This window comes from Phaethon lepturus, unplaced genomic scaffold (genome assembly GCF_000687285.1).
Source record: "Phaethon lepturus isolate BGI_N335 unplaced genomic scaffold, ASM68728v1 scaffold17973, whole genome shotgun sequence".
Taxonomy (NCBI): Eukaryota; Metazoa; Chordata; class Aves; order Phaethontiformes; family Phaethontidae; genus Phaethon; species Phaethon lepturus.
In genome coordinates this window covers 33,114-59,401 of record NW_010527209.1, presented here as the reverse complement: position 1 = coordinate 59,401, position 26,288 = coordinate 33,114, and the positions used below count along the sequence as shown (strand labels likewise).

Below are 26,288 nucleotides of genomic sequence, written 5' to 3'. Positions count from 1 at the left end.
GAAGTGATGAAGGCCAGCATCACTGGCAAGGAGAAGTGGGAGTCTGCCTCTCGGCTGTCTGGAGATGCGCTGCACAGGGATAGTCTAGGGAAGAGCTGGAAGGTGAAGACAAGCAGCTTATGCCAGATAGAACAAGGAGAGCCCAGTGCTGGGATTCAAAAGAAGAGATGACACACTCAAAGGAGCGATGTAAGAAAAACATCTTTATCAAAGCATTTTAAAGGATATTTTACTCTGGAGAAACGGAGGCTGAGTGGAGACCTTATTGCTCTCTGCAACTACTTGAAATGAGATTGTAGTGAGGTAGGTGTTGGTCTTTTTTTCCCCAGTACCAAGTGATAGGACATGAGGAGATGGCCTCAAGTTGTGCCAGGGGAGGTTTAGATTTGATGTTAGGAGAAATTTCTTCACCAAAAGAGTTGTCAAGCATTGGAACAGGCTGCCCAGGGAAGTGGTTGAGTCACCATCCCTGCAGGTATTTAAAAGACGTGTAGATGTGGTGCTTAGGGACATGGTTTAGTGGTGGAGTTGGCAGTGTTAGGTTTACGGTTGGACTTGATCATCTTAAAGGTCTTTTCCAGCTTAAACGATTCTATGGTTCTATGATATCAACCTGGAAGATTATTTTGTTAAAGTCAGAGAAAAAAAGAGTCATAATAATTGAGATACAAAATGCTGAGGACCTGGAGAGTTTTAGCTATATGGGTAGACATGGAACATTGTACTTTATAAAATTTTGCAGAAAGAATCTGCAAAATCTATATGGAGATGGTAGGATGTAGAGAAAAGACCAATTTAAAGACAACACTCTGCTTATTGGCTCAAGGGAGACTCCTGATGGCTCTATGCACTAAAATTGCAGAGGGCTGGAAAGGAGAGCCTTGCGAGAAATGGGAGAGAAGAGACACAGACTCTGTTTTCATCATCTTATCATAAGCTGATTGAAAAGTCACTATAGTGAAATAAGTAAAAAGGTAAATATAATAAAAATATGTAAAATTTTCTTGACTGTTCTTTAAAAGCTGTCTCAGTGCCTTAAAGCAAAGCCACAGCCTGTAGGACATTTTCAGGCAGACTGATTATACTAAAATAATTTGAGATAAGATTTTTTTTAACTTGTGGACTCATTTCCATAAAAATTCTTCTTTTAATTTTATTATCCTTTTACTAACTGTAGTGAATGACCTTTATTTACCATAAAGTACATTAAATATTTTGGCAATCTTTTTTTTCTGCAGTAATCATTATGAAGTTACTCAAAGTAAAAGATGCAATGCAAGAAATTTAAAAGAATAATAATCATAGAACATTATATTCATGTCCAAGCAAAATTTAAAAGATAAAAGCTTCACATACTGCTGAATGACTCAGCATACTTGCAGCCAAGTGTTTGCAGTTAGCATTGGCAAAATACTGTCATTTTCTAACATTAAATGAACCTTCCCTAGTCCTCCCTGGAAATCTCTACCTTCAAACTTTATAGCAAATGCTGACAGTACAATATTCTTGTTGCTGAATAAATCATAAGTATACCCACAAAAAGACATGAATTTAAAAACTGCCCACTAGAAGGCAGAATTCCCTAGCGTTATGTTTTACAAACCAGACTGATGACAGTTTTCTCTCTACTTGATATTTAAATAACAATTTGAAGGTAGTTAGAATAATCTCAGCTAAACAGTGGAAGAAGTGTAGATTCGTTATTCTGGTACTTGTAAAAGCAGCTTTTAATACATAAATATTTACGTTTTAAAAATATAATACTAATGCATCTCAAAGCAAAAGCATCAAAGTCACTAAAGAGGCATCATGACCAAAACCTGTAAAAACCCCATGTGTTGTGGAGGCCTATGGATGACTGCACTGAATGTTCCTGCACCACCTCAAACTCCTACCTGACCTTTGAAGGACAGAGTATACAGACCCAGTCCTAAGCACGGGGAGATCAATGCCTTGTCCAGAATGCAAAAGATGCCAGGCTGAGCATATCATCAAGCCCACTTTCTGCCAAGCAGTCAGCTGGGAGAGGCGCAGTAAAAGGAAGCTGTGCTGATGTGCTATGTTTTCACTTTCTGTTGGTGGATTCCCAGCTTTCCCAGGCAGAGTGCTCTGGGGACTTGAGGTGTCAATCACTAAAAAAAGAAAGGCACTAGGAAAGCAGGGATAGAGAAAAAAAAATAGCCAAGAATTAAAGACTGGGAATCCTTTAAACCCAGTCCTGGGAAGGCACATGATGATTGGTAATTTGAAGAGGCTGGGAATGGCTATTCCATACAAAATCCAGCCTTCTCTGGGATAGGAAAAAATTGTTCAACTTGTTCAGAGATCTTTCAGGGCTGCTGGGGTATGCTGGGGCTTGCAGGAGTGGACTGACAAGCAAGGCACCCAGCTGAAGACCCCTCCACATCTGCACAAGGATGGAAGAAATGAACTGCATGCGGACTATGCCATGAGGCCAAAGGGCAGGCAAAATGCTGCAGGCTGAGCTTGAGGTCTGCTCTCTTGCACAAGCTGCCAGACATGCCCGGGGATCTGCTGCGCATGGAGAGAGAGTGGCTCATGCCTGCCAAGGAATTGCAGCAGTGCAAAGGCTGCTTTATTTTCCAGAAACATCCATGGGATAAAGGATTCAGGCCGAACTCAGTGATACAGAAGGTTTCTGAATAGACACTGTTGGTCTTTCTCATTAGTTTGGGGATTTCAGTCTTTGTTACTGGTGAAATGGTTAATTACTCATCTCTTTGGTTTCCTTGATCCTCGTTTGTTGTCTCCTTTCAATTAATTTATGCTAATGATGTATTTATTTGTTGTTCTTTAATTCCCTGTTGTTATACAAACAATATCCCAGCTCTCAGAATTTTCTCTTTATGTAGCCAGATATAAGGTGGAAATGCTGGGTGAAAAGAAACTGAAGCACATTGGTGCTGTGAAGGGTCACCGAGCTCCTGAAGAGGGGGAAATAAGTTCAGTTGCTCTTGGAATCAGGGATGTCACTTTACATAATTATTTTTATTCTTAGTTTCCATGCATTTAAGTTATATAGTGAAACAGCAGCTTATTAACAAGTAGTTTTAAAAGTCCATTTTATACTCAAGTTTAGCTCCTTTCTCTTCTCCAAATAGGCCTTCTGATTTCTTTCACATCTCCTCCTGCACCTCAGAAGGCTTTCAACTCCCAGCCCTGCCTCTTTACTTTCTCTTGCATAGCTGAGAGATTTGCCAAGGAGGCAGCTACTGGCTAGAGGGGGATGAAGTCAAATCCATGAAACCTTTAAAAATACATTCAATTCATACCATAAAATGAGATAAAAAGAAAGATGTACTTTTCGATATCAAAAGTGCTTGTTACCTTTATCACCAAGCTCTCTAAAAAAGGTTGGTCCTGGTTTAGCTTTGGCAACACATAGCAGTGCAGCATCTACCTCCTTTAAAGAGACAAACAAGAAAATATAAAGCCAGTTTTGAAAGAAAAGTCTATTCAGTTGGGTAACAAAGAATGAAAGTTTTTTGAAGAACGAAAGGAACTTTTCGCTTACCTTTTTTGTGAGTTTCTTGGCTAAGGCTTTACCTATAATAAAAAAAACATCATCATTCAATAACAAACTGACTTTAAACTTTGATCAGGTTCTGTGGCATTTCTTCAGAGTTTTAAGGGAAAATGCTAAGTAATATGAAACAGAATATTTTGCAGCAGGCAGTTTGTTTCTAATTCCCACAACGATCAAGAAAGGACAACATTTAAAATAATATGAGCAGTCTGTTCAAATGTTCTTGCAACCTAGATGAAACCATAGACCACTTCGGTGCCTATGACTGACTTACTAGTGTGATTTTTGCATACTGTGAACTACAAATGTAGTACAGAGTCTTATACAGCAAGAAACAACTATACTATTTAAAAAGGGATTTGCATGGACACATAATAATCCTTCAAGTGCATGTTGAGTATGCAAAAGCTAACAAATACTAAAAAGGAGAAAAAAGAATGAAAATCAAAGAATCATAGAATCATTAAGGTTGGAAAAGACCTCTAAGATCATCAAGTCCAACCATAAACCTAACGCTGCCAAGACACTAAACCATGTCCCTAAGCACCACGTCTACATGTCTTTTAAATACCTCCAGGGATGGTGACTCAACCACTTCCCTAGGCAGCCTGTTCCAAAGCTTGACAACCCTTTTGGTGAAGTAAGTTTTCCTAATATTGAATCGAAACCTCCCCTGGTGCAACTTGAGGCCGCTTCCTCTTGTCCTATCACTTGCTACTGGGGAGAAGACACCAACACCCACCTTGCTACAACCTCCTGTCAGGCAGCTGCAGAGAGCAGTAAGGTCTCCCCTCAGCCTCCTTTTCTCCAGACTAAACAACCCCAGTTCCCTCAGCCGCTCCTTGTAAGGCTCGTTCTCCAGACCCCTCAGCAGCTTCGCTGTCTTTCTCTGGACATGCTCCAGCACTTCAATGCCCTTCTTGGAGTGAGGGGCCCAAAACTGAACACAGTATTCGAGGTGCGACCTCACCAGTGCCGAGTACAGGGGCACAATCACTTCCCTACTCCTGCTGGCCACACTATTTCTAATACAGGCCAGGACGCTGTTGGTCTTCTTGGCCACCTGGGCACACTGCCGACTCATATTCAGCCGGCTGTCGACCAACATCCCCCAGGTCCTTTTCCACCAGGCAGCTCTCCAGATACTCTTCCCCAAGCCTGTCGCATTGCATGGGGTCGTTGTGATCCAAGTGCAGGAACTGGCACTTGGCCTTGTTGAACCTCATACAGTTGGACTCAGCCCATCGATCCAGCCTGTCCAGATCCCTCTGTAGAGCCTTCCTGCCCTCCAGCAGATCAACACTGCTGCCCAACTTAGTGTCATGTACAAACTTACTGAGGGTGCAGTCGATCCCCTCATCCAGATCATCGATGAAGATATTAATGAGAACTGGCCCCACTACTGAGCCCTGTGGAACACCACTTGTGACTGGCCGCGAACTGGATTTAACTTCATTCACCACAACACTTTGCACCTGTCCATCCAGCCAGATTTTTACCCAGTGAAGTTGTACACCCATCCAAGCCATGAGTAGCCAGTTTCTCCAGGAGAATGCTGTGGGAAACACTGTCAAAAGCTTTACCAAAGTCCAGGCAGACAACATCCACAGCCTTTCCCTCATCCACTAAGCGGGTCACCTGGTCATAGAAGGAGATCACGTTGGTCAAGCAGGACCTGCCTTTCATAAACCTATGGTGAATAGGCCTGATCAACTGGTTGTCCTGTATGTGCCACAGGATGGCACTCAAGACAAACCTGCTCCATAACCTTTCCCCACACCCAGGTCAGGCTGACAGACCTATAGTTCCCTGGATCCTCCTTCTGGCCCTTCTTGTAGATGGGCGTCACATTTTATAACTTCCAGTCAATTGAGACCTTGCTGATTAGCCAGAACTGGTGAGCACTTCCGCCAGCTCCCTCAATACTCTCGGATGGATCCCATCCAGCCCCATAGACTTGTGTGTGTCTAAGTGGTGTAGCATGTCACTACTCATTTCCCCTTGGATTATGGGGGCTTCATTCTGCTCTCCATTCCTGTCTTCCAGCTCAGGGGGCTGGGTACCTGGAGGACAACTGGTCTTACTATTAAAGACTGACGCAAAGGCGGCTTTAAGTATCTCAGCCTTTTCCTCATCCTTTGTCACTATGTTTCCCCCTGCATCCAATAAAGGATGGAGATTCTCCTTAGCCCTCCTTTTGTTGTCACTGCATTTGTAGAAACATTTTTTATTGTCTTTTACAGCAGTAGCCAGATTTAGTTCTAGTTGGGCTTTGGCCCCTCTACTTTTCTCCCTGCATAACCTCACGACATCCTTGTAGACCTCCTGAGTTGCCTGCCCTTTCTTCCAAAGGTCCTAAAGTCTCTTTTTCACCCCGAGTTCCAGTCAAAGCTCTCTGTTCAGCCAGGCCGGTGGTCTTGCCTACCAGCTTGTCTTTCAGCACATGGGGACAGCCTGCTCCTGCTCCTTTAAGATTTCCTTCTTGAAGAATGTCCAGCCTTCCTGGACTCCTTTGCTCTTCAGGACTGCCTCCCAAGCGACTCCTCCCAAGGGACTCGCAAGGGACAAACATCAAAAATATTGATGTTTCTATTAAGCAGAAGTAAACTGAACAACTCTGCCTCCTGAAACAGCATCAGATGAAACCATGCAAACTCCTGTTTTATTAGCAGGTTCAAATCTGTGCGCTCCAACAGGGGAGCCACTGGCAGCAGTACAGGTTGTATTCGCCTGTAAACCACCCATTCGAGGAGCTGTCATGTATTATCGGTGGAATGTTTCAGCTGGTGAGGCAGGGACCACAGAAATCCTGTGGTTGTGGACTGGCAGGAGCTGTGCTCCATCCCTTCTCAGTCTTATCTACCCTGTCACACCAGTCTGTCTCCTCGGCACTTTTCCTCGTAAAGTTCGTAAAACCCTGTGTCCTTCACTCTTACCACTCTCAGCCCATTGCTCCCTTCCTTCACCACCAGTTCCTCTGGATACCAGCCAGCCATTACCTTCTATTTATTCACACTCTGTAAGCGCAGGCCAAGCTGCTCGTGTTTGCTCTGAGGAGCGGTGCCGCTGTGCACAGCAGCCTGCTTTGCTCCATGCTCAGGCTACACGGCTTACTCTGCTGCACCACGGGCATCTTGCATCCAAAGGGTCACCAGCGCTGCACTGCTCTTTGGAAACGGACATGATGGAGGCAGCCTGGTGGGCAGCCGTCAACAAACTTCTACCAAGCATTTTCACAGGCCCATAATTTAGCCAGATGGAGGTCCATTTGCAGTAAAACAGTGAATTTCCATAATGCTGGCAAAAGACATGCCCAGTTGCAGGGGGGCTCCACTGGCAACTTTTGGCTTCGGACGAGAGAAGCTGCTGGAACATCTCAACCAGCAATAGCTCATTTTTCAGCACAGGCAAACCAGTGCCCTGGCCTGGGCTTCTGAACTGGCAGTAACAGTTTTGCTGATAAATTCCTCTCCCTGCCCCCCTCCCCCAAATCAGCCTAAGGCAGACACCTGGCACATAACATTGCAACCCAAATGTTTAAGTTTGACAAAAGTTATAAGCAACTAAAATTAGGGTTTTAATATCGGAGTGTTGAGTGACCCCAGCGACAGGTGTTGCCAGCACCACCTGTTAGTGTGGATGAATACATTTTTGTGCAGTGCACGTACATATGTTTACACACATATATAAAGCTACACAGCTAGATACCTTCTAGCTCAAAGGAAGTGTGAAATCCTCTACTTTGCCTCTTTCGAGATAAAGGAAGTCAGACTAATAACAGTCTGGGAGATCAAGTTTAAAATGCTTATATCCAGCAAGGCTGAGTCCTGAGCAGTGCTATGTAACACCACAGTTCAACACTGCTGACTGCTGCAGAGCATTTCAATGAATGGTTATTTAGCAAATTAAGTGATTCAGGTATCAGTTTTGAAGTGTCACCTCCTCTGCACAGTGCATTTCAATGTGGCATTAAACTACAGCAGCTCTTTCGGCTCTGGGCGACCCACACGGCAAGAAGCCTTACCAGAGGGAATGAGTCAGGCTGTAGGTCTGCAAAAAACAATGTCTGAAAGAATAAAAGGGAAAACCACCCTGCAGTGATTTTCACTGTAAAGGGTCAACATAGTTGCCTGTTTCAAAGCCAGCCATGCACTCTTATTTGGTTAACAGCAGCTCCACTCATTCCATTCTCCTGGTGGCCCCAAGAGCATCACATCTGGGACAGGAACAGCTACCGCAGCAGCGTACTGGGCAGTAGCCTTTTGCCAGCACTCAGGAGGATGACGAAGGGAGACAAGCTGAAGTCTGTGAGCTGGAACCGCAAAGGCATGAATAATTGATGCAAGGTAAGGGGAAAGCACTGGGAGCTACAGCTGAGACAGCAGTTGGCCAAGTTTGCGAGGCTCTACACTTGCTTAAGTCCATGTTTCTCTTCTTCATGTTGTATTCAGCACAGGAACTCTGAAACGCTTCAGCTACCCAGTTTTAGGGAACATACCCTCAATGAGAACTACCCTACAGTGATAAAAATTAAGGAAGGGAAGGAAAATCTGTTGCAGACACATGGATTCTCTTTTCACCAGTCCGCAGTCACACCTGCAACTGCTTAGAGCTCATATAAATGGCTGCGGCAGCCATCAACATCTGCCCTCTTGCATTCAGCTATGGCCACCCTCCAGAGGATAGCTGAGATGTTGACATGCCTACTGACCTGGTTCAGAGATGAAAAGACAGCAACAACAACGATACAGAGGTACTCGTGCTACCCTTGACTGGGGAATCTTGGCATGGGTGAAAAGACTACCAGAGGAGAAGAAGCCTTTGCTGAGTGGCAGAAGAGGAGGAGGACAGTCACATCACCTCAGGACTTGGTGAGGAGCAGAACCAGGTGGGTGAGTGTTGGTCCCTACCGCAGCTGACTGCACAAGGGGCTGCTGCTACAAGAAAAGAGGAAAAAAGGTAGGAGGGAAAGGGACAGACTGAGAAATAAACAAAGGCTTCTCTACTTTTCTAAGTAGTAAATACAGCAGAGTAATAAATGTAGAGCCTTTTAATGGTGCTCTTCTCACATGGGCTTCAAAATCAGAAGATTTAATAACCTAGTCAAATGAAAATGGCATACACATGTCAGCAAGCATGTGTACTGGTAGGCCAGGCATTTTTTTTGAAAAAAATTACATTTGTGACACTAGTGTTATTTTCCATATTGTCGTTTGTGTAAAAGTAAACAAAGCTACAGGCTTGGGGAAGAGTGGCTGGAAAGTTGCTCAGCGGAAAAGGATCTGGAGGTGCTGGTTGACAGCCAGCTGAACACATGTGTAGACGTGGCACTTCAAGCTATGGTTTAGTGGGCATGGTGGTGTTGGGTTGATGGTTGGACTTTATGATCTTAAAGGTTTTTTTGAACCTTAATGATTCTGTGAAGTATTAGAATACAATCTTATAATAATGTAATAATTTAAATGGTAGAATGAGTTTCCTCCAACAATTATTTGAATATTTTCTAAGAATGAAATCCAGTTATATTCTTTTGGTACTGTCACCATATAAAATAATCTGTGAAGACTCAAATCCCAGTTTCCACTTGGAAGCATTAGATATTTTTATTGTAGCACTCATAATATTCCTTCAATACTAATTTAGCTCTTGGTGCTTATTCTTTCCATTTATTCACTTCCTAACAATGAGATCCCTTTATAAACAACAATATGGAAAGCTCTGTTAGTATCGCACACTACCATACCAGACATACAGCCCTCTGAGGAACCAGGTCTTTTAAGGCCTTGTCTACAAGAATTAGGAAAAGAAGGTTAACTCCTCTTTGCAGAAAATGCGCTGCAAAAGTACGAACAGTTTTCTTGGCCAGTTTGGACACTGAAGAAAAAAATAAAAAAGCCTTTTCCTTTCTATCAGTTAAATCTTGGTGCTGTCATTCCTGACACATGACTACAAATATATTAGGATCTAAGTCTCCCTCTGAGGAATACAAGCAATGGTTATAATTATTGGGAATTATTTAATCTAGTAAGTAAAAGATCTGTATGATGCATTTTTCTATTGTTTTATTCCTTTACCTTGATAGAGTCTCACTAATAGGTAAATTAATGACATATTAGAAAACTTGTTTGTAGTAGGAACAGTTTTACTTTGGTATCAAAAAAAGAAAGTTGGAATTTTTATTGTTTTGAACTTGAATGAATGAGAAGAAAAACAACTTTTTTTTTTTTTCCTACAGATCTGCCAAGACTATGATGGAATTCTGGCTTAAAGGACAATGTGTATTTTCAAGGGTGTCTACATATTTTACAGATGCTATCACCTAATTTTCACCATCTATAGCGGATCCATGAAACAACAACAAGGTACAGACACACCTTTCATGGACAAAAAGCCATTTTAGCTTTTTAAGTTGAATGAATAGTGAATCTACTTAGAAGCACACAAATTCTGTGCTGTTCGCCAAGAAAGTAAGTTGACAACTGTAATTAGGAAAACACTGCCAAGAGCAGCTACGTCAGCCTTAAATTGCCGTCGGCAAACTTGGGTATTTTGTCACATACATTTCTTACAATAGAAGTGTTTCCATCATCTATCAGTTTTTTTTTACAGTGAGATGCAGAATGGACCCGACATCAATGTTAGGATTAACGTTAGGAAAGGGCTGAATTAAACAAGTACCCACTTGCACTCAGTACCACCCATTTACACCTGTATAGCTAAGGAAAGGCTTAGATCTGACAAAAGACATTAAGAGCCAAAGAATGAACAAAATCACTATGACCAACCATTATAACAACAATAATCAAATGCCAAAGCAAAAGCAGAGAAGTTACTACTATCTGAAAGAAAGCATAATTTTACATGTCTGTAAGACTGCACTATGTTTGTAACATGGAAATGAAAATCAATTTTTTAAATCACCTTTCTCCACAGCCTTAACTTCAAATGCAAACAGTACAAAATAGCTATCTTTTCCTAGGAGGACAACAAACTCCTGTCCCTTTGATCAGGAAAGTCACTGAGATGGTTTGACCAGGATCTCTTTTTAGATCCATTTCAGATAGACACTGTGATAAACAAGTAAAAAACAAATAAATTTGTCCTCGCAGTTTTTTTATTATAGATGGCAACTATTGCTATCTTTGCTGAAGCTTGGCAAGTTCAAAGTCATACTGGGGTACTAGGAAATCATTTGTTTTTTCCTGAAAAAAATAAGAGAATAGCATTAAGTATGTTACAGTTCAACGAAACCCTGATTCTGCAAAACGAGGAGTGAAACAAACCTTTTACGCTGGATGGGATTTCAGGGCAGTTGTAATCTGTGGACAGGATCAGGGCATTTTAAAACCCAAACCCACTGTGTGCAGCTCATGCTGTGGCCTTTACAGCAGCGCCCACCTCGCAAGCCTTGCCCGCCGTGGGAACAAGAATTTGTATTTCTCCCTTTTAGCCAGCTGCCACCTTTCACACAGGCTGAACTCTGAGAATCCTGCCCCTGCGCCCTGGTGAGCTGGGTTAGAAAAGAATCATGTATGTCAACTTCCTAGGGGAGACCCCATTAAAAATTTTTGTTTAAATTAGCCTCAAATAGAAGATCATTGAAATGCAATAGCTTGTATTTCATTCCCAGCTTGCTCTCTCAGATATTTTTTACGATACTGGACAAGTACCTTATCTCAACAAGGTGTGCTTTTGTTTACTCGTCTTATTTACATTCTCAGTTCTTTAAAGCATTTATAAATGTTTTTTATCTCAGCTCTATGTATTTACAAAGTACTTACTGCTAATGAAACCAATAACGTAAAGGGCAAAAATTCAAGCCAGTAATTACTTCTTTAAGGCCTCCTTTTGAAATGTTGTTGATATTGGTGATGTTTGAGATAAATCAAGGATAACAAAAAAAAAAAAATCAAGGCTTTTTGAAAGCATGACGAAGCAAGTGGTCAGATTGCTATGATAGCTCCTGGCAAACCAATATCTGAACAATAAATGAGCTTGCCATTTAAATGAATTAAGAATCCATTTCAGCTACTAAGCTTTTACTGAAATGGTGCATTGCTCCACTGAAAGATAATTGATAAAAGTCATTTCAATCACACGAATTAGTGAATTGAACCACCTGAATTAAAATCCAAGTATGCCCAGTGGGAAAGGCAATTTGCAGTAATAGAAGCTTCTGATATGCTTTACAAAACAAGCTTTGCATCTGTCCTTCTTTATTTAGAGCAATCGTTCCTCTGAGGAAACGAGAAAGATAGAGTCCTGGGCCAAGGCCAGTGCTGGCAAATCTCCATTTCAGAAGACAAGTTGCATCAGAGTCAGTCAATACCAGAAGGTTTCTCAGTGAGTAAGGCAGCCCGGGGAAAAAAGGGTGGGATGCTGATGCATGGAGAAAACATCAAAGGACAACACAGTCTTTTAGGAGACTGAAACAGACTGAAAAATTAAGATAAACCAGTTTTCAAAACCTGTTAAAGAGACCGTGGCACCAAGTCACCAGCAGTGCCAGGAGTTCCAAAATAATCAAAGGCATCAGGGTAAAACCAGATTTTTGTGGTGTTCACTACAGAGCACACGAGCAGCTCACTGGGACTGTAGCTGCTGTCGGGACAGCAAGGAGAGCAGGGGAACAATTTTTCCTTAGGTATTATCCAGGGAAAGTGACTTGCTCCCAGATCTGCTCTCTTTCTAATAACATATCCAAACTGCAGACAGCAAAAGCTGAGAAGAGGTTCAGACTTCCAGGCTCACCACTGCAATGATATATAGCATACAGAAAGTTATTTCTTCCAAAACACCAGAAAAGTCTAACAGGCCTGTAACGGCAGCCCTTGGCTGCGAAAGGAACGTGAGATGCGAGTTAACACACAAGCAGCAAGAAGCCAAGCAGAGAAGGCAATCGCAGATGAGCATCTCCCCAGCAGGAGAGGCTGCCAGCCCTCTGGGCTGGTTCTGAGCTCAGGACTGGAGAGAGCATCCAGAGGAAGAATGTGTCACGTGAAATGCAAGTCCTCAAACTCCCAAACAAGCACCTCATGCTTGGTTCCTCTGGCTTCATTTAGATGTCTAAAAATTAGATGCCTAAATCTGAGTTAGTGATCTCTATGATGCTTTGCTATAACTATGGTGGTGTAAGGACATACGTAGAAAAGGGTTTATAATTAGCTTTGAAATCTGCTGCTCCTATTTCAGATCTGAAGAAGAGCTCTCATGCCCAAAAGCTTGTCTAATTTTTCCAACTTAGAGCAGCTGGTCTAATAAAAGATATTATCTCTGTCTACAGACCTCATCCTGACTAATGACCCCAGGCTCCTTTATAGTCAAAGGACAGAAACAGACAAGGCAAAAAAGCAATCTATTCCAGGTTGACAGACAGCTGTCTAGTACAGGCCTTGGACTTACCAGTTTCCTTCCATTAACTTTAAAGAGATGCTATAATCACTCACTCTGACCTGCCACTCAGGTTTTATATCTCTAAATTGAGTAGATTAACCCTTCTGCACGCAACCAGGTAACTCACACTATGACTGTTTTTGTATTTGTTATGTCTGTAATCTGTTTTTTCCAATCTCCTATCTATCAGCCTGATGTTAGCAGTGCTAAGGGCACGTATTCTCTGTTTTATTAAGAACTTAATCAGATACAAGGACAAATTGTACAGTTCAAGAGGCAGAGTGGCTGCATAATTGGAGCAATAAAGTGTTATGAAGGACAATTAAGATTACCTGGAAGGAGCTGTTTCCATAATACATGTTTCTGTGACCAGAAGGGTAGAGAATGACTCCTCACAACCTACAGAGAACATTAGGTAGTTCAGACTTTTGGGATGGATGGCATCCCTTGAATCTGCACAAAACCATAGATCTTCCACAAAAAGCAGGCAGACAGAGCCTCAACTCAAGAAAAATTCCTAGTATTAGGCCTGAGATGGTAGCCAGTCTCATCTAGCAAGGAGAACAGCATAAGCTAGACTAAGCCTTCAAGAAGACTCAGTTAATGAACTCTGATCCTCCCCTGAAATAAAGAAGAGATGAGGTCTGTAGTGTCACTATGCTTTATGTTGTCATCTCCTATTGCTGACAAAAACTAGTTTTTTAAATACCATAGTGCCAGAGCACGTGCTAGGTTAAGGTACTAACGACAGATGAGGAAAAACTATTATGATAGCCTTGTAGTACTAGAGGTTTAATTCTGTTCCTCTTCTAGACAGTGTTAGAAGTCATGACCCCTGCTCTAAGGTCTCTGTAATCTACTTTACAGCTAGAGAAGGCAAGTATAACAAAAATTAGATGAACAAATAAAGTAGGATAAGAACAACAATAAAATGACACAGTTAAAGATCTAACTGCATGCATAACTTGAGAAAATTGCATCTTAATTGTAAGCAGAGATTAATTTGGATTCAGAACGAAAATGTGTGCGAATTCATCATCCCACAATCCAAATGAAGGAAGAAAAGGTCGACACCTTAACAGCAGCAGAAATTGATTCTTACCTCACTGGGTAAGACTTGATTTAAGCTTCTGTGCTCAACAGAAAGCCACCATCACCACTGTAACAATAATCCCTATCGTACCTCATTCAGCCACATCCTTTAAAATATGTGTTGTTCCATACATCTGAAGATCTTCCCTACCATGACAAATGTGCATCTTAAAAAATATAAAAGAATATAATACAATTAAAGACTAAGGACAAGAATATTAAACACTGTTCATTATTACAAATTGGATTCACTTGCTGGCAAACATAACTGAGGTGTCAGTTGAAGAATTCGTTCTTTTTGTGGGGATTTATCACTAGCATAAAGCTACCTTACTAAACCTGGAATAAGGAAAAACAGGGCACGTGTCAGAAAGGACTATCTTTTTCACCTTCTTGGTTTGATGCAACTGATCCCCTAACCAGGAACGAATCATATAAAACTGTGTCAAATTATATGAAGTAACTGTATGGTTTATTTATTGCACAAACACTCCAACATGCAAGAGTTACAGATAACAAAGCCTGAAATGACCATGTGGGTCACCTACTTTGTCCTGTTGCTACCAACAGACTTTTGCTCATGCATTATCTCATCAGTTTATATACACATAAATACATATTTGCACATTCGGAAGACAGTATTAATACTAAACCGTAGTTTGGGGTTCAAAAGAAAATAGTGACATTAATTCAACTGCTTTTTTACACAATAGTTTGCTTTTTCTTAAACTTACTTGTATGAGTACAAAGTTCAGGGTACTGTTGATACTGCTTATTCCTAGAGGAACAGAAAAAAAAGTAATAACTTGATATAATTTAAAAATTAAAACTCAAAATATTTTGTCAAAAAATTTAGGCTATTAATGGTATCAGCATGAAAAATGCAGTGCTGTTACCATAATTCTGTTCAGATGTAGGGCATTTATAGCACTTGTATCCAAGCAGTAAATAGCTTGACATATTAGTGCATCAAGCCAATTTAAATTACTGCAGTGGGTAAGTAACTGGGAGCACTGACATTTCACATAAATTGAGTGGGTTCTCAAGAGTCCTGTAAATATAAAAAGCTATTTAGATCCAGTTTATATAGTAGCTCACTTTTTTTGTGTTTCACCCTATCACATAGCAAAATTATTTACACCATCATTAATTCTTTCTTTTTTGTTAAAACAGTATTTTTCTTTTAAAGATTAATTTACTTCCACTACAAGAACATGCAGTACAAGTTCTTAGAAATATTGCAAAAAATGTTTCAAGAAGTGACAGCTGATTGGAAAAGTACAATGGAATTTTGCTACAAGTTTGGGAAACTTTCGTTCATCATCTCCCAGCAACCCCTAGTCAGACCTTTGGGAAGAAAAAAAACCACAACAGAGAAATGGCTGAGGTCCTTCCGCACTGCTGTTGTGAAATCTGGAAAGCTCATCAGCAGGATGCCCGATTTCTATTGCTGCACTATTCTAATGATGGTGGTAATAGTTGCTCCTGTTTCATTCTCCTAGTGCTTTGTCCTTCCATCAAATATCTAGAATTTGACTCCTTTAGGGCTGCCCTACGTGCTCCACCGACTAAACACATCTTTTCCAACATCTTATTCCTTCCCAGTAGTAACTATTCAAGGGAATATAGCACAAACAGCACCTTTTTGGTGATTGCGGAAGATCGTCTCAGAAGTTTGAGAGGCCTGTGGGAAGACGCATGAAGTGGGGCTCCTCCTCCTCCCAATGAGGGAAATTGCCTCATTCACAGAACAGTTGAAATTGACCTTTAAAGGTTCCTTCCAACCCAACCTATTCTATGACAAATTTGAAGGGAGCTCTGGAGATCATCGTTGTAATTAGAACGTCCTGATATTCTCACGGTTACAACTGGAAAAAGCTCAAAGCAGGGTCAGTCAGGGCAGGTTGTCCAAGACCATGTCCGGTTGGGTTTTGAATACGCTTGCAGACATTTGTTTCTAAAAGGGCTATGAATACAAGACGTCTCTCTAATTTAATACAGTCACCTGAGCAACTTTGTAATAGGAAAATATCAGGTTAGGTGCTTTTGTAACCTACACTAGCACCAAATACAAGCAACAGTTGGTAGGTTTTATATGGAGTTTTAAGATTTTTCCCCCTCGCTTACATCAAAGGCAACATTCTTATGCAGCTGAAGACTGTACCCTGGCTTCCGTTCTCACCAACAAATCAGGAAGGAAGAGACAGCATTTTTACCTGATTCATCAAGACATGAGAGTACTAAGTAGTGTATTTAATGATGAGTTTGGGCATTTCATTGAAAGGAAACAATTCTATGTTGGTAATTTCAGTAATTGAGAGCTCTGTGTTTAAGCTCAAGGCCTGGGATATTTTATCTTTCTGTCCAGAGGACAGTAAACACAAAAAAAATTCAGAACCTTATTATGCTTATCTTCCAGAACATAAGCCCCATTCATGAACAAGCAATTTATGGTGACTAGATGTCTGAGGGCATAGCTATTGAGCTTGCAGAACAATTTGTAAATTATAACCAATATAAATTCTGCTTAGGAATGAAAGGATTAAGTAACACCCACTAGATGGTGTTCAGTTACTGCCTGGGATGACCTGGGCTAGGTACCGGTCTAGCTCCTGTTCACCTCTGCTTTGCAGTAGACTTTTTGTGAAGAAACAACAAATACATTTGTGTAAGAGGACAAAAAGGGCTGAAGTTACCCTCTTTACTAGGAATTTTGGAAATGCTTCAGTAAATTAATTACCACCTGTGTTGAATGTAGATAAGTGGAACTTCTAAAACATACGATAAATCTAAACAAAAGAAAGTACACAAAATTGTTCTGGATCCACTTGCTAATATTCTATGGTTTTACTCAAGATATTTGTATTTTTGCAATTGGTGATATTATCCACCTGTTCCTCACCCTTCCACATTCTCCTGACATCATCCATTGAAAGAAATGGGTGAATAAACACTCACCAAAGAAACATATCCATTTTGGAATTAGTTTTATTAAAAGGATGAACTGAATTACCGTATGTGTCTTCTAGGAGAACCTAATGCATCACTTTCTTTTTCAGCAGAACTGTAATAATTGCAACTAATTCCCATTAGTGATTAGTGAATCAGCATAAGGAAAAAAAAAAGAATAAAAGTACTATTTTAGGGGAAGAGGCTTTTGGCATAGGTGCAGTACTGTAGTACTTAACTTCAGATATTTTAGATTTCTGGAGATTACAAGGATGACTAGTGATAAAGGGAATTGCTATTCAGAGCTGAATTAAGCTGATCCTGCCATGTCAGAATTTCCAGAAAGAACCTTTTCCCTTTATAAGGCTCTGAAGTGCAACCTACATGAAAATTTTAGGAAAGCCATTTTAATGCAGATGGCCCCAGTGATGACATTACTTTTTCCAATTGCCACTGTGAGAAGATAAGGACATTCTAATGACCATGTTTGGGAATTTTCCTACAGAAGACTGCCTACTGCTTTGGGCATTTTACTGATCCTGCACAGCTTTACTTCATTATTTCCATAACTCTCCAGGTTCAGGCATTATTGCAATCTCCAGACTTTCTTTCTTTCTTTCTTCCTTCTCATGCTTAATCGGAGTTCCTTTCAGTGGCTTACTTGCTTTCCTTCAGTTGATGGTCCACATCATTCTTGCTTTTACCTTTAAATTAGCCAGGAGTTTCTTTCTACTTCTAAGATTAGCTCATTCTGTTATTAGCACATACAGAAGCTCTGAGCAAACCAGTGGCAGCCCCTACTGAGTCTAACTTGTTTACACATCATTAACATCTGTCACATAGCAATTAACAGATGTTTGGGAAGTCTTTCTACAGCAGGGGCTCCAAGGATATGGAAGTGATAACAGAATGCTCCTGTATTTTAAGCTAAGAAAGGTTTATCCTATTTTTGCCACACAGAAAGACTACTAGAGCAATGTAGTTTTGGCCAGTTTTTGAAAGTACCAGAATAAAATTACATGAACCTAATTTGAAACGTTGTCTTTATTCAGAAGATAAGGTGGTAATGGAAAGAGGAGCAGGATCATGAAATATCTGAGAACTCCCCTAAAAGATCATAAGCAATGACAAATCATAGAAGAGCTTAAAAACAGATGTTAATCGTGCCTCATCACAGTGGCCAAAATGGTTTGGTTGATTTGCAAGTTAGAAAAAAATAAGTGCTGCCAATAGTACATTTAATAATAAATTACCAACACAATGTCCATCAGCCTTCACTACTAGTAGAAAAGAAAGTCTCATGCACCAAGTAGAACACCTCCTCCGCTCTAAGGGGTGAAGACTGAATAAGAGAAGCAAAGATAAGCAGTCTCTTGACCCTGTGACTTCAAACTCCTCACATTCTAAAGAAAAAAGTTTGGCAGAAAGAAAAAAAAAATCTAGACAAAGATGATCAATAGTATCTTTCAAAAAAATGAAGTTACGCTTTTCTAGAATTTTCTTGTTTTCTCCAGGGAAAAAATCTTTCTCCCCTCAATTCAAATCATTTGATGATGCAAACCTCAAAAAGACATTTAGCTTTACCCTGTCTTTAATGTTATATTCAGATTTTCTAAGGAGTTCTGATCTTACTGAGCACCAGAGGGAACGCTGTACTAGGTCTGTCAAAACAGAAATAGAACAGAAGTATTTATTCAGTAAAGCTAACGGACGAGACAAATCTAAAAGCATAAATACACTTTACATCAAAATTCCCACTAACATCTTCTCATTTAACTTGTAGTAGCCTTCAGTATACTGGGCTGCCTCCAGTTATCCTTGCATTGTTTGCTTCCTGCCATACTCAGCTTCTCTGACAAAACTAATTGGTCCTCCAAGACCAATCTTGGACTGAAAAAAAATGAACAATTTTTCCTGTTCCTGTGCAAAGGTGTACATTGCCTGGGGGCATCAAGCCCTTAACCTCCCAAAAGGATGTTCTTTGCCAGATCTGTTTTTTTGTCTTAATCATGATGCCATGATTACACAAAAACTTTCTTCACCTAAGAACAGAGAAAATAATTTGCTTTGCTGTACTACCCTCAGCCTAGCATGCACATGGAGCTACAAAAGAGGACCAAAGCCCCTGTGGTGCTGGAAGCTGTTCTGCATGTAGCAACTGTGAGTAAAAGTACAGGCTAAATGAGTTTAAGTGTTTTGCTCTAGTGAGCATTGCTTTGTACTGTTTTTCTCCTTGACTGAAGCGGCAGTCTGACAATTCAGATGTTTCAGCAACAGTATTAATTTTAAAAGTTCCTGACTTCAATCCTTGTTCCATCCCTTAGGCCACAGTGATTGCTACTGGATTGTGCTGTGAGTCAGGGAATGAAGCTGGCTTTATAAAACGAAATCAAATTCAGAAAAGCATGGAATAAAGCTACCTACATGAATCCATGAAATGCATGGCCTCACCCAGCGAGAGGAGATAAAAACAAACGTGGGTTTGCTTAACCTAACAAGACCAGTGCTGAGTAGTAATATAATTATCTATAATGCATTATGAGGTTAAGACTCAAAAGACAAAAACCCCTATTTTAGGTAATGGGAAATGCTGGCAACAAGAGCAAGTGGGTTTAAACACACAGTGATTAATTTTACATTGGATATCAGCAGAGTTTTCAAGCAGCAGAGGAGGTACTGTGTCACCATTTTCCAATATAAGCAGTGGTTACGAATGATTTTAAATTGAGCATGAAAAATTTATAAGAGGTCTATATTTTAAGTTTTTAAACTAAAATAGGAGCTCATTTTTGGAATATATATGATAAATTTTGACATACTTAGCCATGAAATGCTAAAAACCAAGTGCTAAGCTGTTACGTATCACCCTAACAGAGGACACAAATCCTTAAAAACACATTACAAGCTATTACACATAAACCTAAGCGAGCTGTGGTAATAAGTCCAAATGTTCTTACAATGGTACAACTAAGCAGATATTCTTTTTCCTCCTTACTGCAGCAATGGGCATAAAGAATAGGGACTGTCCTCCTGAAATGAGAATTTATTTTAGCTGCAAAGGAAAGAGACTGAATTGAAATTTACATCAAATTCTAAGTAGCCTTTTTATAATTCTTGAAGTGGGTGCAAATGAAAAGCAAACAATAGATGGCTTTCTTTTAGTGAAAGAGTAAAGTCATTTTATGTTGCCCACTGTACTTCTAAATTGACCATACTGGTTTAAAGCCCGTCTTACTTTTTCAGCAGCAGACACTGCCTTTACCACCACACACATACCAAAACATGTTGCTCTTTTCTGCTAAATAATTGTGCTCTCTGCCAATTCAAACAAAGACAGAGATGCAGATGAAATATAAAACCTAACATGCAAAAATTTTCTCCCAAGAAAGTGACAGCAGAACAGAAGTGAGCTCTCACATTATCTATCACCAAAAAATCCATGTAAAAGAAATAATTGCTATGTCAGGGTGTGGGTGACTGTTCAGAAGCTGACACAGTAAATAAACACAGTCCCAATGGAAAAGCAGATGTCCATCCACATGAGACAAAATGACTAATTTTAGTATTCTCTATTATAAGAATCTACTCTGCCAGGCCCACAACTGTTTGGATCCAGTCCACAGTTAAGAACAAACACACCTCTCTCTTCCCCAGGAAAAACAAAAAACAAAACCAAAAAATATTTGGAGAGGAACAAAAGATGACAAAAGTAGTCTGTTTTCTGGAACTGGCAGTTTCTCCGGTGGGATACGTGACTCAGTGCTTGCCAATACCAATGCAGCAGCAAGACTTCTTCTGTCCCAGTAGTCCCAGCAGTATCGGAGGAATTGGCGCAAAGGACACGAATTCAAGACTTGAAAAGATGGCTAGGCACTTGGGAAAACGAGCTGTATCATACTAAAGACTTCAAATGACAGCTCTTCTGAAAGACAACTGAAATAGTCTGGATAAGGTCAAACGGCAGCTGGCTTGGCCATGTTTTATATTCAACTTGCATACAAGGAGCCCATTTTTTACTTTTTATTAAGCCAGGCAGGATCGCAGCTCTTGGTGAACGAAGACCCAGGATACTGGCATTTTCTATATACTGATAAGCTAACTAGAAAAACCAAGAATGGCCAGTTAGGACCTAATAACGATGATGAACTACCTTTCACCTGGCAGGACAAAGGCAGGATTTGTTGGAAAGCGTGGTATCTTTTGCTAGCTATGGCTGAAAAAATCCTTACGCTTTCAGGTAGATGCACAAACCCTTTCCAGGTCTGAGAGGAAAGATATTTAACGAAAGACATAGCCAGCAGAATGACCAGGTGCTCACCAGCATTATGGATGGTGGTGTGGGGACCAGAGCTCTCTGATGGACTGGACAACGTTGGAAGATGGATTCAATTACTAAGATGGCTCCCGGCTACATTCTCCTCTGCAGTAACGAAGCCAGTAAGCCCAAGAGAGGGCACGGCCATGTAAGCAGGTGGCTCTAACAAGAGAAACCTGTGTGTTTTACACATGGAAAAAAGTCTCCGAGCTCAGTATTTGCTTTTGTTTCACAGCAGATAAGAAAGGCTACTGAGCACAGTCTGTGCTATAACCACTGCAGGTGCAGGGCTGGGGAGTGAAAAAGAGAACATAACATGGGGAGTTTCTCCCCTAGGAAACTGATGCCAGTGTTTTGCAAAGAGGGAGCAGTGGAACTTCCCAAAGGTCTCCCTGGAGACCGCAGCCGTTTGGCAAGTAAGGACAGCTCCTCTCATCTACCAAAGCAGGCTGCACACCTTGGCTGCTATTATCGTCCAGAAGGAAAGTGATTGATACTTGATGGTTCTACCTTAGATATTAAAAAAAAAATAATGTTACATTTCTTATGAGAACATGCAGGGGAAAGAAAAAAATCAGTCTATATCAAGATTACTCAAAAAAGGATAAATCATACGAATAATACAATAAAAATTCAGCATTGGCCTAAGGAAAAACACAGAACCATCAGCACCGAAAGAGTTACAAACAGCTGAAAATGTGAGGCTAGAAAACATGCCAGATTTTGGCAAGAGGCTGACCTGCACTCCTGGCACCTGCTATCGTCCACTGAGGGTCCGCCAGATCCCCATCAGTTCTAAATATCTGAATGTAACCCAAGGAATTTTAAAAACAGATTGTACTTTGTAAGTACAAACCAATACCTGTCTGTGTTAAGAACTTACATTGCAAGAAATTAAAACACATTTAAGAGTGATAAAAATTAATTGAGTCTGATTTTCACGCTACATCTGTTAAGACTTAATTGTCAGTTAAGCAGGATGTTTCAGAACTGATTAAGTTCCACTGAATTTATTAAAAAAATAATACTGAAGTAATCTGTCAAAAAGTATTCAGAACCCGTGGCAGAAAAAATCCCAGAGATGTTTTCTGTGGTATGCTGACAGATTGTTATAAATGTAGTTGAAATAGTGTGTGGTGTTCTACAAAAATAAAGAAATCTTTACAAATAGGAAAAATATTCAGAGACCAAGAATGATTGTACCAGTTCTTGAAATTTGTTCATATGTATAAAAAAAAAGTGACTTCTCTGTTAAGTATTTTAAATATCACAGTAGCATGTCACAAAACTGGAATACTTGACTAAAGCAGAAACTGTTGCAAGACTTCTGAAATTCTAAGGCAGCTGATGTTTATACAACAAGCAGACTCCTGTTATTAATAACTAAGTATTTCCATTACTTGTACTACAAGTATTCTGTATGCGCACAATATATTTTCATTTGTTTCAAGGAATCTGTTTTCCATTCAGATGCCATTAAATAACCAATAAGTTTCACACTTTAAATAACTAAATCCTTCAAGATGTGCATTGAGACCACTTGCTTCTTGCTTGCAACTCTGCTGAAGCCTGACCGGTTTTATTATTGGTACTATTTTTGTGCTGAGTTTTAAAAAATTGCTTTCATTCATTGAGAAGTTGCAATATATCTTCTCATTAACAAGTGTTTTTCAGAAAGCTAAATAGCCAGCAATGTATTTTCAAAACATAACATCTTGCCAAAGTTTTTACCTATCAGTAAGCACTGCAGTCAATCAAGACAAGAACTGTGCTTCTGCGTCATTGTCCAGCTAGGCAGCAATGCAAAGGGAAAAACAAGAATTAATCACAACAAAGCCATGAGCTTATTATAATCTTACTGTCGTCTCATGCAGTCATAACCACAAAAATACAAATGTAATTAATACAATGTCAGTATAATTCTAAGGATCAAAAATATGTTTTCCTATTTGACCTTACATGGAATGTATCTCAGGTACCTTCAGCATGGTCTCGTAACATGGTTCAAGGCATGGAGATGGAACAGGGGACAAAGAAGGCCAACTTCTCCCTGTGCAATGATACGCTAAAATCTGCTGCTTCTTAAGTGATTTTGCTCCATGGGTCCCTTTCCCCAAAACATCAGTGCTCAATCCTTCCTCCTGCTCCCCCATCTGACTGTGCACGCTTCCTCGCTGCTGCAGCTGCAGGGGCTACAAGCGCTGGAAGCCAGTCCTCGCCTAACACCTCTGCTCTAATTGCAGCACCTCTTGCATCTATTTTCCAGATTCTCAACCTAACAAGTTTTTCTGAAAAACGAGAGCAAACAAATAAATCAGTGCAGTGGCCAGTAGTTAACACACCAAAAAAGCAGCCTGGTCAACAAACCAGATTTGATTGCTGTGGGGTGGAAGACCCCATTTCTCCTCAAGAATTCCATCTCCAATTCTGCTACGTAGTACCTCAGGATGCAACTGCTATGAAAATGCATTAGTCTTTATTTTGATTTCACAACAAAGCTTATGTCCAGACATAAATACACATTATCAAAATTGTAGGAATTTCTGCAGTATTTCTACTGTTTCTAGATAAAGAACTATTTCCCTTCAAATTAATTTTTAGATAAACCAATCCCATGAAGATCATTGCTGTTCCATCAGACAGCCTATGTAACCAAGTTATCAATGCTAACATACTATTGCTGAGGGGAAAAGAAGAAAAAAAAAAAAATCTTATTTATCTTACCTATTTACCAACAGTTGGCTGAGGTACAACGTTTTACCCAAAATGATCTTTTATCCAGAACATACATTTTTATGTTGTATTTGGACACTTAAGGGAAAGTAAAAGGCCAAATGTATGTAATATGTAACTTTAAAGACTTTCTTAGGGCTGCGGCAGGATTTCCTAATGCTGCTTGGGTGATGAAAGACAGCTGAAGATGAAAAATTCACCATATGGGCTGGTTACAGAAGCAGAAATTTTCAGCAGTCTGCTTATCTTTGCTTACGTGTGCAGATCCCTCAACAGGAACATCACTTTCCGTCGCTCATAACCCCACTTTAAGAAATGAGTAAACAACAATGACTAAGAAGCTTTGGCTAGAAATGGCTGATTTGGTTTCATTTTTCTAAAACTCAGAAGAGATTCATACAATGACCTTAAACCATGACGCTGCTGCTTTGCCTTTGCTTTACCTTCCATCTAGCACTGGGCAAGGAGTCATCGCTGTCCTGCATATCCCAGTTTGTAGAGTTCTCTGTTGTGTTTGGAGGATTTGAGCAATGTCTTAGTCTTTGACTTTGAACCGTAGGTTTTAGATCTGACATTCATGCATGACTCATATCAGTCTTGTTAGTTATTGTATATGAAATTCAGGTCAAAATGAAGACACTGAAGTATAGGGATCTGCACTCTCACTGGAGGCAAAAACTCAAGATCCAGAAACAAAAAGACTGACTCAGGTCATTCTGAGGTGCCCATTTACTGGCTGGTCCCTCTTGGCTCTCCAAACCCCACCAACTGCACCAGCACTGATCTCCACTAAGGATAATGGAGAACTCAATTTTCTAACCATCACAGCCTTGCACTGTATCCTTTCCTCAGATTCATCCACAGTCACGACCATGCTGATGCTGCGACAACATGAAGCCACACATCCTATCAAACCTTGCAAACATACCACAACCTTGCACCAACTGTGTTTCCACAGAAAGCTTAACCAACTCAAACAACTTCTCTCAGCAAACTTAAAACATGCTAATACTCACTGACAGGACTCTGCTGTGGAAATACTGCCTCTGGCACCCTGGTGCTATAGAACCCATGAAAACCTGTTTTACTGCAGATAAAGAAGTGGTTTGGGACGTGAAGGTGCTCTGATATATTAAATCTGGACTGAGTATATACAGAAGGATCAAGATCTTTATTTACCATGTATTAATTGTCATCAGACAAGCTAACCTGAACGTTTGTCTTCTACTTGAAAGACGAAGGTATTTCTGGAATAGAATAATCTTCTCCAGAAAAATGAACATATACACAGTCCAGATTTAATATACTGCAAAATCGTCATTTTCTGAAGGATTCTTGTCCTTTTCAAAATTTAATATAGTTTTTCTTACATATTCTACAACAACAGCACACTAGAGATGATATTTCCATGGAGAAGCTCTAACACAATATTGGCTGTATAATCTGGAATATGAGCCTAAGTATGCACAACCGTTTAAAATACAAGTTTTACATGAAGCTGTAACGGTCTTTTAAAAACACTCCTGCATTGTAATGAAAATTCAGTGTAAGTCAGCTGAGCTTTATCCTTCTTATACCTGTTATCTTAAAAATTCTAGAATTTCTGATGCACCACAGCAAATTCATATTATTCTTATTAGATATTACTAGACATTGAGAAGTGTTTACATCACAATAAGAAGAGTAACAGAAAACACTTTTTCACTAAACCATCACTGCATCAGATGTGATAGTTTAGATGAACATCCCACAGATTACCCAGACGACCTTGGCTGGTTTTGCAATGGTTTGCCACACATCACAGTGGTAACATTGTTTTAACAGGAGATTACATGCCATATAGCCATGAATCCAAAAATCCCAATGGGGCATTTCGTATGCACTGTGTTAACTAGCACAAAATACTGTCGTAGGTGTTTTGTACCAGCACAAATGCTGTGCCAAACTACCACATCTCATTTACTGTTTGCCACTGTTTATAAAGAGGTGGCTGCTTCCTTTCATAAAATAACTAACGGTAATAGAATTAGGCAAATATTTACAAAGGTAATCCAGCGTGAAACACTGCATCTAAAAGCAAGCAAATTTTCTTTGGATGATGCCTTTCTTCCTTGATAGAGCTCTTTGCTTTGTCAACATGCAGAACAAAATCAGTCTGTCAAGAAACTCTGCATTTGTTATCAGCTCATTCTCCTTAGATGGCAGGACTGTAAATATTTTTCTTCATTATCACCCTGGCAGTAAATAACTTTGCAGGTG

At 40.1% G+C, this 26,288-nt stretch overlaps 1 protein-coding gene across 1 annotated transcript in view; it reads right to left on the bottom strand.

Moving 5' to 3' along the window:
- Positions 1 to 26,288, bottom strand: part of MICU2 (mitochondrial calcium uptake 2) — a 63,051-nt gene that overhangs the window by 33,353 nt on the left and 3,410 nt on the right. Inside the window, exons 2-3 of the mRNA XM_010283320.1 lie at positions 3,536 to 3,567; positions 3,349 to 3,424 (exon numbers count right to left, since the gene is read on the bottom strand). Of these exons, the coding sequence (XP_010281622.1) occupies positions 3,349 to 3,424; positions 3,536 to 3,567 (108 nt within the window). The remainder of the gene's footprint in view (positions 1 to 3,348; positions 3,425 to 3,535; positions 3,568 to 26,288) is intronic.